Source organism: Hypanus sabinus, chromosome 8, assembly GCF_030144855.1.
Source record: "Hypanus sabinus isolate sHypSab1 chromosome 8, sHypSab1.hap1, whole genome shotgun sequence".
NCBI classification, from domain to species: Eukaryota; Metazoa; Chordata; class Chondrichthyes; order Myliobatiformes; family Dasyatidae; genus Hypanus; species Hypanus sabinus.
In genome coordinates, this window is record NC_082713.1 from 174,052,484 (window position 1) to 174,067,130 (window position 14,647).

Sequence of the window (14,647 nt, forward strand, 5' to 3'; positions counted from 1 at the left end):
TTAGGAAAGTTGCCCACTCCTACCATTTGAGAACTTCTTCGGTGGGACATAGCTTTCCTGCGCCTTGTGAACCATTCCTAGAAACTTCAGCCAGCTCTGCTCTGCCCGCTGGTATTCCCGCTAGTATTCTCCTCCAATCCATCCCCGCTAGTATTCTCCTCCAATCCATCTGGGCAAGCTTTTCTCTCATGCCTCTGCAATTCCAATTATTCCATCACAATACTGATACATGTGACTTATGCTTCTCCCACTCAAACTGCAGTATGAACTCAATCATATTACAATTGTTGCCCCCACAAAGGGTTTCTTTACATTAAGCTCCCTAATAAGATCTATATTATTACATAACACCCAATCTAAGATAGCCTTTCCCAAGTAGGCTGAAGCACAATCTGCTCTAAAAAGGTCATCTTGTAGGTATTCAACAAATTCCCTCTCTTGCAACCCAACACCAATCTGATTTTCTTATCCCCTTGCATACTGAAGTCCACCATTACAACTGTGTCATTACCCTTATTACATACCTTTACCAGCTCTCTTTACAATCTCAAGCCCCTCATCTTGGTTGCTATTTGGAGGCCTATATATGATTCACATAATGGCTTTTTCACCCTTGCAGTTTCTTAACTTCACCCACAAAGATTCAACAGTCTCTGATCCTACGTCACCTCTTTCTAAAGATGTAATTCCATCTCTTACCAACAGAGCCACACCACCGCCTATCCTTTTGATAAAAAGTATATCCTTTGATGTTAAGGTCCAAATATGACGTTCTTTCCCACAACATCATACAGACCAATCTTTAATTGTACCACGAGCTAATACAAATCCAGTCCTGCATTCTTCGCCCTTTTGAATCTTCCCTCTGTGGTACAATTTAACTCTTTGCTGTCTGCATTTGTATCCAATCATTGGTTTGTCCTTCCTTACATTCATGTTACACCCATCATCTCCTTGTAATCCTGCTGGTTCATCCTCAACTCTATCATGCTGGTTCCCTTACCTCTGTCAGATTAGTTTAAACCACTCGCAATAACTCTAGTAAACCTGCTCACAAGAATATCGATCCCCCTCGGATTCAAGTGCAACCCGTCCCTTTTGTACAGGTCCTATCTACCCCAGAAGAGCACCCAATTATCCAGAAATCTGAATGCCTGCTCCCGGCTCCAATTCTTCAGCCATGCATTTATCTGCCACCTCAATCTATCCCTATCCTTACTGTCACATGGCACAGGCAACAATCCGAGATTACTATCCTTGAGGTCCTGCTTCTCAGCTTCCTTCCTTCCTTCCTCTTTTTTTCAGGATCTCCTCCTTTTTTCTACCTGTGTCATTGGTACCAATACGTACTGCGACTTCTGGCTGCTCACAGTGCCTTTTCAGGATATTGTGGATGTGTTCAGAATCATTGCAAACCCTGGCACCTGGGAGGCAAATACCATCCATGTTTCCTTTTTGCGTCCACCAACTATGGAGACCACTATTAATTATTTCTGGTTTTATTTTGCTATATTTCTACTCTATTCTTGCTTGGTGTAACTGTAATGAAACCAAATTTCCCTCGGGATCAATAAAGTATGTCTGTCTGTCTGTATTCCTGCTGCCATCCTCTTCAGCCCCCTGCCTTTCTGTGCTGCAGGGCCAGATTCAGTGCCAGAGGCACTGCCGCTGTTGCTTCAGATCAGATAGGTCAGCCATGATCCTACTGAATGACGGGGCAAGCTCGATGAGCCAGATGGCCTACTCCAGCTCCTATTTCTTATGTTCTTCCCCCAGGTAGGTCATTTCCCCCAAAGGTTCTCAAAATGGTAGTTATGGTGGCAGATGGTTGCCTCTCTGACTGCAGCCCTGTGACTAGTGGAGTGCCGCAGCGATCAATTTGTCATTCATATCAACAATCTGGCTGATAATATGGTTAACTGAATCAGTAACTTTGCAGATGACACCAAGATTGGGGTTTTAGTGCACAGTGAAAAATGAACTTTCTACAAGGGCATAATCGAGAGCATCCTGACTGGCTGCATCACCAGGGAACTGAACCTCCCTTAAACGCAGGACGCCGCAGAGAGTGGTGTGAACAGCCCAAAGCATTTGTAGTTCTGAACTTCCCGTGATTCAGGACAGGTGTGAAAAAAGGGCCCGAAGGAGCACTGGGGACCCAAATCATCCCAACCACAATCTATTCTAGCTGCTACCAACCAGGGAACGGTACCGCAGCATAAAAGCCAGGATCAACAGGGACAGCTTCTTCCACCAGGCTATCAAACTGATTAACTCGTGCTGATTTGAGTGTATTTCTATGTTACATTGGCTGTTCTATTTATTATAAATTATTATATATTACTATGATTACACACTGCACATTTAGATGGAGACATAACATAAAGATTTTTACTCCTCATGTATGTGAAGGATGTAAAAAATAAAGTCAATCCAATTCAGTGTTATGGTGAAGTTGTATGAAGCGTTGATGAGGTCTAATTTGGAATATTGTGTGTAGTTTTGGTCACCTACCTACAGGAAAGATATAAATAAGTTTGAAAGATTGCAAGGAAAATATTAAAGAATTTTGTGGGGTGTAGAGGACATATCTCACAAGCATGAATATTCAGCTTGGATTGTGGGTTAGTTCTTCCTCATTCCCACACTTTACTTCTGGTGTTTCAAAATTATTGCTGACATGTTTGCCTTTGCTATTATATTGTTAACGTTGTCATCATTGTTGACTGACCTTGAGCAAATGTAGCCAATGGAATAAACTTGTCCACAGAAAGATTCTTGCCATCCACAAGGGTGTTTGTTTCTGTGCCTCAGATATTTGGTGCAGGATGATGCATAGTTTCTATTTTCTTTACGCTTAATGTGAGCCCAAAATTGCCCAGACAATGGCAAATTTGTCCACATCTTGCTACATTTCAGTTTCCAAGCTTGCATTGTGCACAGATCTCAGCAAAAGGTAAGTATGCTAAGATGGTTTCTCACTTTTGGATTTGGTTGACTCTCAGGTTAAAAAGAACTGAGAGTCCAAGATCTAAGGCAGAGTCCGTCATCATTATCAGGGTAGACATCAGACATTATTGCAGAAAGCATTATACTGAGCAGTGATGGAGGCACACACACAGTCTTGGTTCAGGAATTGATCTGAAAATTCTCTTTCTTCCGTTACCTGGGAAGTTTTTACCTGTGATGGACTGGGCTGCATCCACTACTTCTGTAATATTTTGCATTCAAGGGCGTTGGTGTTTCTATACCAGGATGTGATGCAGCCAGTAAATATACTCTCCACCACACATCTACAGAAACTTGTTGAAGTTTTAGATGTCATACCGTATTTTCACAGACTTCTAAGGAAGTAGAGGCGCTGCTGTGCTTTCTTCATAATTGTGCTGAAATGATAACACCCTGCCTACCTGTGACTCCACTTTCAATGAACCATGCATTCCAAGGTCCGTCTGTTTCATAACGTTCCCCAGAGCCCTGCTGTTCACTGTGAAAGTCCTACCCAGAACTGACTTTTCAAAATGCAATATCTCGCTCATTCAAATTAAGCTCCATTTACCATTCATTGGCCCAACTGAAAAAGATCCTCGATCATTTTTAATTAGTTAGAGCTTCATTGTCATTGCTGAGGACAACCAGATTGCAGTCCTACTCCATTCAGAGCAAAACAACATGCTGGCAATTCAATTACTAAAACACAATGACTACATTTTTAAAAATGTCTGAGTTATTTAGAATGACTTCTAAGTTGCAACTGAGTTAAAAACAAACATCACTAAAGTTAAAAGAAACAGTGGCTACCCCATTCAAGTACTGCACATGCCCATGTTATAAACATTTGATAACCAACTTCATTGTCCACTTTGTTCACTATTATTCTCATGGACCACATTGTTTAATGGTTTAGATAGGACACATATCCATGAACTATTTCTCCCAGTGTGAAGTTTAAAAACAAAAGCCATAATTCTAATTCTAAAATAGGGCTCAGAGTGAATGAGGAGCTGCCAGTATTACCCGCTTGTGGCTTTGTGAGAGTTGCTCCTGTTCTCGCTCTTTAACCCTAAGCACCTCTTCTAGCTCTTGACATCGAGACTTCAAATCCATACCCTGAGCAAAAGAAAGGCATATACACTGCATCATATAAACTTCATAAGCAAAGCTTCCAAGATATTTTGAAAATGAAAATAAATAAACACATAATTTTTTTTTAAAAACTAATTCACCAAAAAAGGGTACATTTAACCTCATACTTTGTCAAATATTCTCTCTTTTTCCCTTTGAATCTGTTGCTCTGTTTCATCATAGAGGTGTTTAATTTCTTCAAAGTATTCTGTCTCCTTTCTGCAAATAAACAAGACATTTAGTTTGAGATGAAGCTGTTTGTGTTGAAAGACTTCAAACAAGTGTCAAATACAGGCCAGGAACTATCAAGAACGAAAAGTGGGATGTGCAAGGAGCATGGGTTCCAATTCCTGGAAAATTATTTATTTTTACTTTATTTAGAAATACAGCATGGAATAAGCCCTTCCAGCCCAACGAGCTGCACCACCCGGCAACCCACTTATTTAATCCTAGCCTAATCACAGGACGATTTACAATGATCAATTAATCTACTAACCAGTACATCTTTGTGGGAGGCAACTGAACAACCCAGAGGAAACCCACAGTGTTCATGGGAAGAATACGCAAACTTCTTACAGGTGGTGCTGGAATTGAACTCCAAACTCCGTAATGCCCCGAGCCATAATAGTGTTAAGCTAACCGCTACACTACCATGGTATTCCTCCTTTCTGATATTCCTATTATGTGGTACTGACTCCAGTTCAATATCTTCAATCAATCATACAGGTCATTCTGAGAATTAGATGGTCAGTTAGATAGATAATTATGAGCAGGTGGATTTGAGCATTGTGGTATTGCATAAATGCATCAATTTTATCTCCAAGGTCACGCATCAAGATTTTAGACCAAGCAAATCTGAAAAAGACTAAAATCTGAACTAAAACTGATTCTCATTGAATGTGTTGTTCTATTTCAGTGGAGCAGACAGCATCTGTGGAGAGAAAGAGGATGTTTCAGCTATATAGAACCCTGGACAGACCCCACTTGGGAGTACTGTGCTCAGTTCTGGTTGCCTCACTACAGGAAGGATGTGGAAGCCATTGAAAGGGTGCAGAGGAGATTTACAAAGATGTTGCCTGGATTGGAGAGCATGCCTTAAGAGAATAGGTTGAATGAACTCGGCCTTTTCTCCTTGGAGCGATGGAGGACGAGAGGTGACCTGATAGAGGTGTACAAGATGATGAGAGACATTGATCGTGTGGATAGTCAGAGGCTTTTTCCCAGGGCTGAAATGATTCCCACTAGAGAACACAGGTTTAAAGTGCTGGGGAGTAGGTACAGAGGAGATGTCAGGGGTAAGTTTTTTACTCAAAGAGTGATGAGTGCGTGGAATGGGCTGCTGGCAACAGTAGTGGAGGCGGATACGATAGGGTCTTTTATGAGACTTTTGGATAGGTACATGGATGGGCTATAGGTAAGCCTATTAATTTCTAAGGTAGGGACATGTTTGACACAACTTTGTGGGCTGAATGGCCAGTATTGTGCTGTAGGTTTTCTGTGTTTCTATGTATGTGTGTCAGGTCGATCACTTTTCAACTTTTCTTATTTCCACGTATGTTTTTCAATTTGGATTTTGAGTACATGTTGAATTTAGTTCTTGGAATCCAGTTAGTCATGGAGTCATACAGTTGAGAATGCCGGCTCTTTGCTCCAGCATGTCCATGCCAACCATTAAGTACCAGCACTGGACCTGCAGCTTCAGGTAGAAGACCTCCTGGAGGAACTGTAATGTATACCACACATCTCACACATCTATCCAAACTAACATCCAGTTATGCTGGACTACCTGATTAATACCTTAGAATTGATAGTCATCCAGCTTATTGCTTGGATTTTATGAGTGATGGAAACAATCAGTTTAGATACACAATTCACAGATTTTTTTAATAATGCCAGTTATCTGTTAAATCGAAATTATTATAATGCAAGCAAACCTTTTTAGAGCAAACTCCATCATTTCCTTTTCCTTGCTTGCCTCTTGTATCTGGATGGAAATTTTTCCCAGAAGTGCTTCAAAATTACTGAGCAACTGCGGCTCATCTTTCCGAAGTTGTAACCAAAGGATTCGTACGTCCTCTTGACTAAAAAATATATATAGATGCATTTGATATCTGCCCCTTGGCCAATTGTTTTCAATTATCTACAAGGTCATACAATTTATCAAAATCTGAAATGTTCAATAAAAAGTACTGGAAATATTTAATAGCTCACACAGTATTGGACATTGATATATACCAATTGTGGCAAGTTGCAGATGGTTGAGATCTGAGTTCTTTAAGTATCAAACATTGCCAATACATGAAGACATAGGGGCAGAATTAGGCCATTTGGCACAGCAAGTCTGCTCTGCCGTTCAATCATAGTAGATTTATTATCCTTCTCAACCCCATCATCTGCCTTTTCCTTCACAACCTTACCAATCAAGAACCCATCAACCTCTGCTTTAAATATACCCAATGGCCTGGTCTCCACAGCCATGAATTCCAAAGATTCAACACCTTCTCACTAAAGAAATTCCTCCTCATCTCTATTCTACAGAGCCATCCTTCTATTCTGAGCATGTGCCCTCTGGTCCTAGACTCGGCCTCTCCATTCCCACTCTGTCTAGACCTTTCAACATTATGTAGGCTTCAATGAGGTTCCCCCAGCATTCTTCTAAACTTTAGTGAGTACAGGCCCAGAACCATCAAATGCTTCTCATATATTATTCCTTTTATTTCCAAGATCATTCTCAATATCCTGTCTTGTCAATCCAGATAGACTCTATGACCAAGAGAGAACACCAGCATCTCTACTTCCCCAGATGGCTAAGGAAATTCAGAACATTCTTGACCTGCACCACCTGAATGCATCAGGCCTGTTATGGCAACTGCTCTGCACAAGACTGTAAATACTCCAGAGAGTTGTGGTGACAGTTCAGCACATCACAGAAAGAAACCTTTGGACTCTACACCTCACTGCCTCACAGAAGCAACCAACATAATCAAAGACCTTTCCCACCCTGGAGAGTCTCCCTTCTCCCCATTTCCTTGGGGGCAGAAGATACAGCACACACCACCAGGCTCAAGGACAGCTTCTATCCTGCTGTTATAAGGCTACTGAAAGGACCTCCTGTACATTGAAGATGAATTCTTGATCTCACAATCTACCCAGTTATGGCCTTGATCATACTGTTGGTCTGCACTGCACTTCCCCAGCAATTATAACACTATGTTATTTCAGTGGAGTAAAGGAAATTACAGTGGTATGAGAGAGGAACTGCCCAAAGTAAATTGGAAGGAACTGCTGACAGAAATGGCAGCAGAGCAGGAATGGCATGAATTCCAGGGAAAAAAGAGAGGAAGATGCAGGACAGATATGTTCCGAGAAATGAAGAAATACTCAAATAGCACTCAGTACCTGACAAGGGAAGTGAAAGCTAATGTAAAAACAAAAAGAGAGGGCACACAACAAAGCAACAATTGACAGGAAGAGGATTGGGAACACTTAAGAACCTGAGAGAGGTTGCTGAAGAGATAACAGATACATTGGTCATAATCAAGTCAAGTCACTTTTTTTTTCAAGTCAAGACACTTTTATTGTCATTTCGACTATAACTACTAGTACAGTACATAGTAAAAATGAGACATTTTTCAGGACCATGGTGTTACATGATACAGTACAAAAACTAGACTGAACTACGTAAAAAAAAAACGAGAAAGCTACACTAGACTACAGACTTACACAGGACTGCGTAAAGTGCACAAAAACAGTGCAGGCATTACAATAAATAATAAACAGGACAACAGGGCAAGGTGTCCATCCAAGCTCTGGGAATTGAGGAGTCTGATAGCTTGGGGGAAGAAGCTGTTACATAATCTGGTTGTAAGAGCCTGAATGCTTCACAGCCTTTTCCCAGACGGCAGGAGGGAGAAGAGATCTTTCAAGAATCACTTGATTTTGGCAAGGTCCCGGAGGACTGTATGATTTGAAATGTCACTCCACTCTTTAAGATGGGAGGAATGCAAAAGAAAAAAACTTGGACAGGTACCTGGATGAGAGGTGTATGGAGGGGTACAGTCCAGGTACAGCTCAGTGGGACTAGGCTGAAAAATGGTTCGGCACAGCCAAGAAGGGCCAAAAGGCCTATTTCTGTGCTGTAATGTTCTAAGGTTCTAAAGGAAATTATAGACCAGTTAGTCTAACCTCAGTGACTGGGGAAAGTGTTGGATGTCAGCATGGTTTCTGTAAAGGGAAACCTTGTCTGACACTTTTTCTGTTGGCCCAATCAGTGGCAGGAGTATGCCACAGCGATGAGGTTTCTCACAGGTCGTTGACACTTGTATAAAATGAGAGCTTCATGGGCTTTCAGACTCATTCAAATGGCCCAGTGGCAGGAACGTGCCACAGCGGCGAAGTTTCTCACAGGTCAACGACCCCCATTTAAAAGGAGAGCTTTGTGGGCTTTCAGACTCATTCTAACAGCCCAATCAGCGGCAGGAACAGACCACAATGACGAGGTTTCTTGCAGGTCAGCGATACTTGTTTAGAAGTACAGAAGGGACAAGCAGGGCGGCGATGCTGGGAGTAGGCCAGTGGTGAGAGAAGGAGTGTCAGGATCTAGCTCAAAGGAAGCTTTGGCTCAAAAGAGGCATTGGCTATAGGTAAGTTTCTGTAAAGGCTCCCTTCCATTTTCCTTTTACTGTACCTAGTGTAGTAAATAGCTATTGTGTGTTCTTCATGCCTGCTGTTGGACACAAGACAAGGTTGGACAAAATCAGCATGGTCTGTCCGTTGCCCTTTGGTGGTGAGGGAGCAGGTATAAGGACAACAGTACAATTCCTTTACATCCACATCTCATATCAGAAAGCCCTGCTGGGACCGGGGAAATGGAACAGTTAAAGCGGCAGACAACATCGATGGCAAGGAACCGGGCTAGAGGGAAAAGGATAGAGTTAGGGGAGAAAGGAACTAGGCCAAATAGAAAAGCAGAGAGTTAGGGGAGAAAGGAACTAGGCCAGAGGGAGAAGGAGAGAGTTAGGGGAGAAAGGAACCGGGCCAGAGGGAGAAGGAGAGAGTTAGGGGAGAAAGGAACCGGGCCAGAGGGAGAAGGAGAGAGTTAGGGGAGAAAGGAACTAGGCCAGAGGGAGAAGGAGAGAGTTAGGGGAGAAAGGAACTAGGCCAGAGGGAGAAGGAGAGAGTTAGGGGAGAAAGGAACTAGGCCAGAGGGAGAAGGAGAGAGTTAGGGGAGAAAGGAACCGGGCCAGAGGGAAAAGGAGAGAGTTAGGGGAGAAAGGAACCGGGCCAGAGGGAGAAGGAGAGAGTTAGGGGAGAAAGGACAAAGTGAAACAGGAGCTCTGCTATGGGCCTCCTACTTGTGGATTGCAGGCAGGAGAATGAAGCAAGCTCTGCGAGTTACAAGTAATCTACTGTGATTTTGTGCAGTATTATCATACACCTTGATGTGATTTTATTTATCTTACCCTTTGAACAGATTCTTCTCTCCCAGGTTGTCTATTAGCATCTGAAAGCAATGTTCTTCATCATTGTCCATCATCATCAACCGTTTTTCTGATGGATCCCAATTTAGCCCTTCATTTTGATCCTGGACTGAATTTACCTTGCTTACAAAAATCTTTTCTTTAAGCAGAAATTGACCTGAACGACAAAAACTTTCAGGTTATAAAGATCAATTAATATAAAAACACGATTATTTTGCATTTTGATCAGTTAAATATCAAATGATAGCTTAGGATTATTTATCATAAAGATCTTTCAGTGCATTTCCACCGTGTTTAGATGCATCAACAAATATAGAACAAAGCATCTATTGTTTTTATATGTTTGTCGATTTCTCTTAATTTTCATCCAACAACATTTCTGCAATCTGAATACAAATCAGACAAGTATTTATAAGTTCCATTTATTACTGTTCCTTGTAAAACTAATGGGTATTTTAATTATCATGAAACCTACAATGAACCCGCATAAAACGGTAGCATTTACAAATGCTTTCAAATATTTTCTTTGATGCACTATAGTGAAGGAACCTAGTGCAGTTTTAAAACAAACACATTAAGTACAAATTAGCTCATTTGGTAACTCTGCAATGGCCAGTCTCAGGCCTGGCTGCAAAAGGAGGAGGGTTGGACATGAGGCTAGAAAGACCATAGCTACAGAAATGCCAAAAGAAGCTTCAAGGATCTCATCCCTGTGAGAGGAATGGGACACAAAGAAGATGGGCTAGACGTGGAGACAATGTGAAAGACTGGCCAGGACAACAGACTCTGGTAAGCTACAGTCAGTTGCCTATCCCCCAGTAAGAAGTAAATAAACTTATTGGGTTAATGCTGAATTCTCTAAATGCTCAAGTCCCACTCCACAAGTTGCTGTTTCAGAAGAGAAGTACTGAGGGAGAACTGCAGTGCCAAAGGAGCATTGAGGAACCAATAAACTATTGGAGACTGTACAAACAGAACACTGCCAGAGTGCTGAAAGAATTCCTCTCTGCTGAAGATACAGCACAGAGAGCATGCCACAATGTGACTGGTACTATGGAGCTACGGTGGGGTGAGCAGTTCTGAAAATACCTTTAAGAGTTTTACTGTACTATTCACCCATTGCACTGAGGAGTAATCATTTTTTTACTAAATCAACTTCATAAATAACAATGATAAATGTGATTTTAAATATTCCTGCATCCAAAATAAAAGCTTAACTGAGACCAGAAAGCCTGCAAACAGACACAATTAGTAGATATTTTGTGAGGGTTTGAACTGAATCGAGGGCATGGGTGTATTGAGGTGAAAACCACTCCCTATTCTTACACCATCATGAAAGACTACATAATTCTAAATTAATGATTATTTCTGTTTGTAATTCCTCTGTCAAAAGCTTCAGGCAATTAATAAACTTACTCCTTGTTGTAGCTTAAATTTAACAATTGAAAAAGAAACTCACTAAATCCTGTAGTAAATTCCTCCACTGTAAGCTTTCCATTCCCGTCTGTATCCAATGCATCAAACACATCCTTCAACTGCTCTGCACTGAGCGATACCTCTGCCTGAAGGTACTGGGAAAATGAGAAACTTAATTCTGCAGAATTCTTTCCAGTCACACCAGAAAATACCAATGCACAATATGCAAAAGAGCACATTACCAATGTCACAAAGCATCAGCCAAAGGAGTGTGAAAGGACTAAATGTAAAAGAAAAATGACTTAAATTTGGAAAGGTTGGAGACAGTTCTGTGCACAGAAACAAAGCAGATGGTGCTGTAGATACAGTGTAGATCAGGCAACAGCTGTGGAGAGAAAAACATTGCAGATTAGTGACTGTCTGAGAAGTATTTAGCTTTTGAAATAGAAGCACAAAATCAGTCTAAAGGTTATGATGCAGTCAACAGTATAGAAGAATGAGTACACACCAAGCACTTTTCAGAGTCAAATATACTGAAAGGAAATAAGGAAATTGAAAATAAGAAAATAAAAAAACAAGATTCAATAAAATGGTATGGCAACAATGCATAAAACATCTGGCATGGAATTGTTAGGCCAAAGGGCCTGTATCCGTGCTGTAATACCATATGACCTTATGGGTCTAAAAATAGGAGTTACTGGAGACCACAGATTCCTCTACACCTACAGGACTATTGAGCTAGAGGCAACTTTCCAAAAGAACAATATCTGTATCATCAGTTATGATGAATAGTCTTCAAATTGAAATGTTTCTCTTTCCACAGACTTTCAAATTTTTTTGTTCAATTAATGCATCTTTTATTTGTGATGCACCAGGGTTAGGGAAAGTTGTATATTTTATACAGGAATATCATCTCTTAGATTTGGTAATAAACTGGAACTTGGTAATAACTACCATTTATTGTATACGCTCAGTCCCCACTTGATTTCTCAAAATGCTTAACTTGCACCTATTGGGATAGAATGCTATCTGCCAAATCTCTGTCAAACTTCATCTGATGACCTGCAGCAGTCTTAGACAATCTTCCTCACTATCCACAATACCACCAACTTTTGTGTCTTCCACAAACTTACCAACAATTCCTCCAACACTCAGAATGCTCCTCCCTACCATAGCGGCCTCCAATGTTAACGGATTTTCTTTAACATTTTCAGCATGTCCAACATGATGCCACATCCAAGCACATTTCCCCTCTCATCTTATTCTCAAAAAAAGAGGCAGAGTGAAAGTGTGACATATCCCATTCGGATATGTCCGTACATGGCCTCCTCTACTGCCATGATCAGGCTAAACTCAGGTTGGAGGAGCAACGCCTCATACACTGTCTGGGTAGTCTCCAGCCCCTTGGTATGAACATCAAATTCTCCAACTTCTGGTAATTCCCTCCCTCTCCCTTCCCCTATCACACTTTCACTCTGCCTCCTCTTCTGGCTGCCTATCACCTCTCATGACTCTCTTCTTCTACTACCCATAGTGCTTTCCTCTTAGATTCCTTCTTCACCTCTCCTGCCTATCCCCTCCACCCCCCCCCCCCCCGATCTTTCCTCTGATTGGTTTTTCACCCGGCACATTCCACCTTCCCCCCACATTCTTTATAGTGCCCCTGCCCCCTCCTTCTTTAGTCCTGACAAAGGGTCTCGGCCCGAAACGTTGACTGCTCCTTTCTACGGATGCTGCCCAACCTGCTGAGTTCATCCAGCAATTTTGTACGTCTTGATTTGTCCACAGCATCTGCAGTGTACGTTGTGTTTAGCAGTGGCACCTGTTAAGATGCAACCCGTCTCCTTTGTACAATTCATCCTTCCCCAAAACAGAGCCCAGTGGTCTAAGAATCTAAAACCCTGCTTGCCGCACCAGTTCCTCAGCCACACATTTCGAGATCCTTTATCTCCCTGTTCCTGCCCTCACCAGCACGAGGAACTGGAAGCAAACTGGAGATAACACCCTGGAGGTCCTGCTTTTCAGCCTTCTTCTGATTTCTCTGAAGTCACGCTGCAGAATTTCTTTCCTCTTCTTCCCAAAGTCATTTGTGCTGACATGCACTACCACTTCTGGCTGTTCATCCTTCACCCTTGATGATTCCCTGCAATCAGTCTGTGATGTCCTGGATCCTGGCACCAGGGAGGCAACACACCATCTTTAAATCTCACCTGTTGCCGCAGAAACCCCTTTCTGTACCTCTCACTATGAAGTCCCCTATTACCACGGCTCTGCCTGATGTCTTGGCTTTGCTTCAGCGCGAATTTTTGACTCGCAGACTTGCCCACCTCTCAGACTGGCAGTGTCTTCTGTCCCGACAGCTTCCAAGAAGGTGAACCTGTTTTCAAGAGGCACATCCCCCGGGATTGGAGCTGTAAGTGACAGTTCAGTCATGGGTAAAGGAAGTGGAGAAGGGAACTCAGGACACAACCTCTGGGGGGGTGGCACCTGTGTTGACAGTCAGAGGGCCAAAGGTGAAGGAGCCCATCCTTACCATCTATCTGTGATCCGATAGGAATTCTAGGATCCAGCTGCACAAAGTGGGATGCAGGCCGAGAACTCTGAGCTTCAAGTCTGGAGGGAATTATGGTGTTGAATGCTGAACTGTAGTCCAGGAACAGCATTCTAACATATGTACAGTCGGCCCTCCTTATCCGCGGATTCAACCAACCGCGGATCAGGAAAACTTGGAAGTTCTCTCTCCAGCACTCGTTGTTTGAGCATGTACAGACTATTTTTCTTGTCATTATTCCCTAAACAACACAGTATAACAACTATTTACATAGTATTTACATTGTATTAGGTATTATAAGTAATCTAGAAGTGACTCAAAAGTACAGGCATTTGCCAGGTTATGAATGAGTTCCGTTCCTGAGTCCATCTTTAAGTCGTATTTGACGTCAGAACAGGTACATCCGGTATTATTTAGCGTCAGTTAGTCAAACATTTGTCTTTGTTTATAGTACATATTTTACCTTTCTATGCATATAAAACACTGAAGCAACATGCGTATTTCAATAATTAAACCACTGCGTTGCTTAGTAATAATTGTAGCTTTCATTGGGGCAAGGCCTTTCACATGCTCCATTAAAATTGTTCCGATCGTTGACTGACTGTAGCCTAACACTTTTCCAATATCCGATGGCGTTTCACCTCTTTCTGATCGCTTTATTACTTCCACCTTATTTTCAATCATGATCATGAATATTTTCGTGAACAGAAACACTGTGGATTCAGAGCTACACTGCCAGGTCCTAATGTCCACCGCACTGAGACATGCTAAATAAAGTCTGAGGTTCTGCTGGGTCCTAAAGACCACCGCACTAAGCCAGCTTAAATGAGGGACTTGAGTATCCACAGGGATTCCCAGAACCAAACCCCCACGGATAAGGAATGCCAACTGTATCCCCCTTCTCTAGGTGGGGACGGTGTGTAGTGCTATGGCTATGGCATCATCAGTAGACCAGTTCCATCAGTAGGTAAAGTGTAGGGGTCCAGTGTGGGTAGCAGCATGTTGCAAATGTAGTTTTTAACCAACCTCTTAAAGCATTTGCTTATAATTGAGGTGAGTGCAACAGGGCGCCAAT

The 14,647-nt window shown here is 42.1% G+C and overlaps 1 protein-coding gene across 1 annotated transcript in view; it reads right to left on the reverse strand.

The window, feature by feature from the left end:
• cracr2aa (calcium release activated channel regulator 2Aa) overlaps positions 1-14,647 on the reverse strand; it is a 124,483-nt gene that overhangs the window by 108,535 nt on the left and 1,301 nt on the right. The window contains exons 2-6 of the mRNA XM_059978606.1: positions 11,065-11,176; positions 9,588-9,762; positions 6,060-6,206; positions 4,254-4,344; positions 4,018-4,110 (exon numbers count right to left, since the gene is read on the reverse strand). Coding sequence (XP_059834589.1) covers positions 4,018-4,110; positions 4,254-4,344; positions 6,060-6,206; positions 9,588-9,762; positions 11,065-11,176 — 618 coding nt within the window. The remainder of the gene's footprint in view (positions 1-4,017; positions 4,111-4,253; positions 4,345-6,059; positions 6,207-9,587; positions 9,763-11,064; positions 11,177-14,647) is intronic.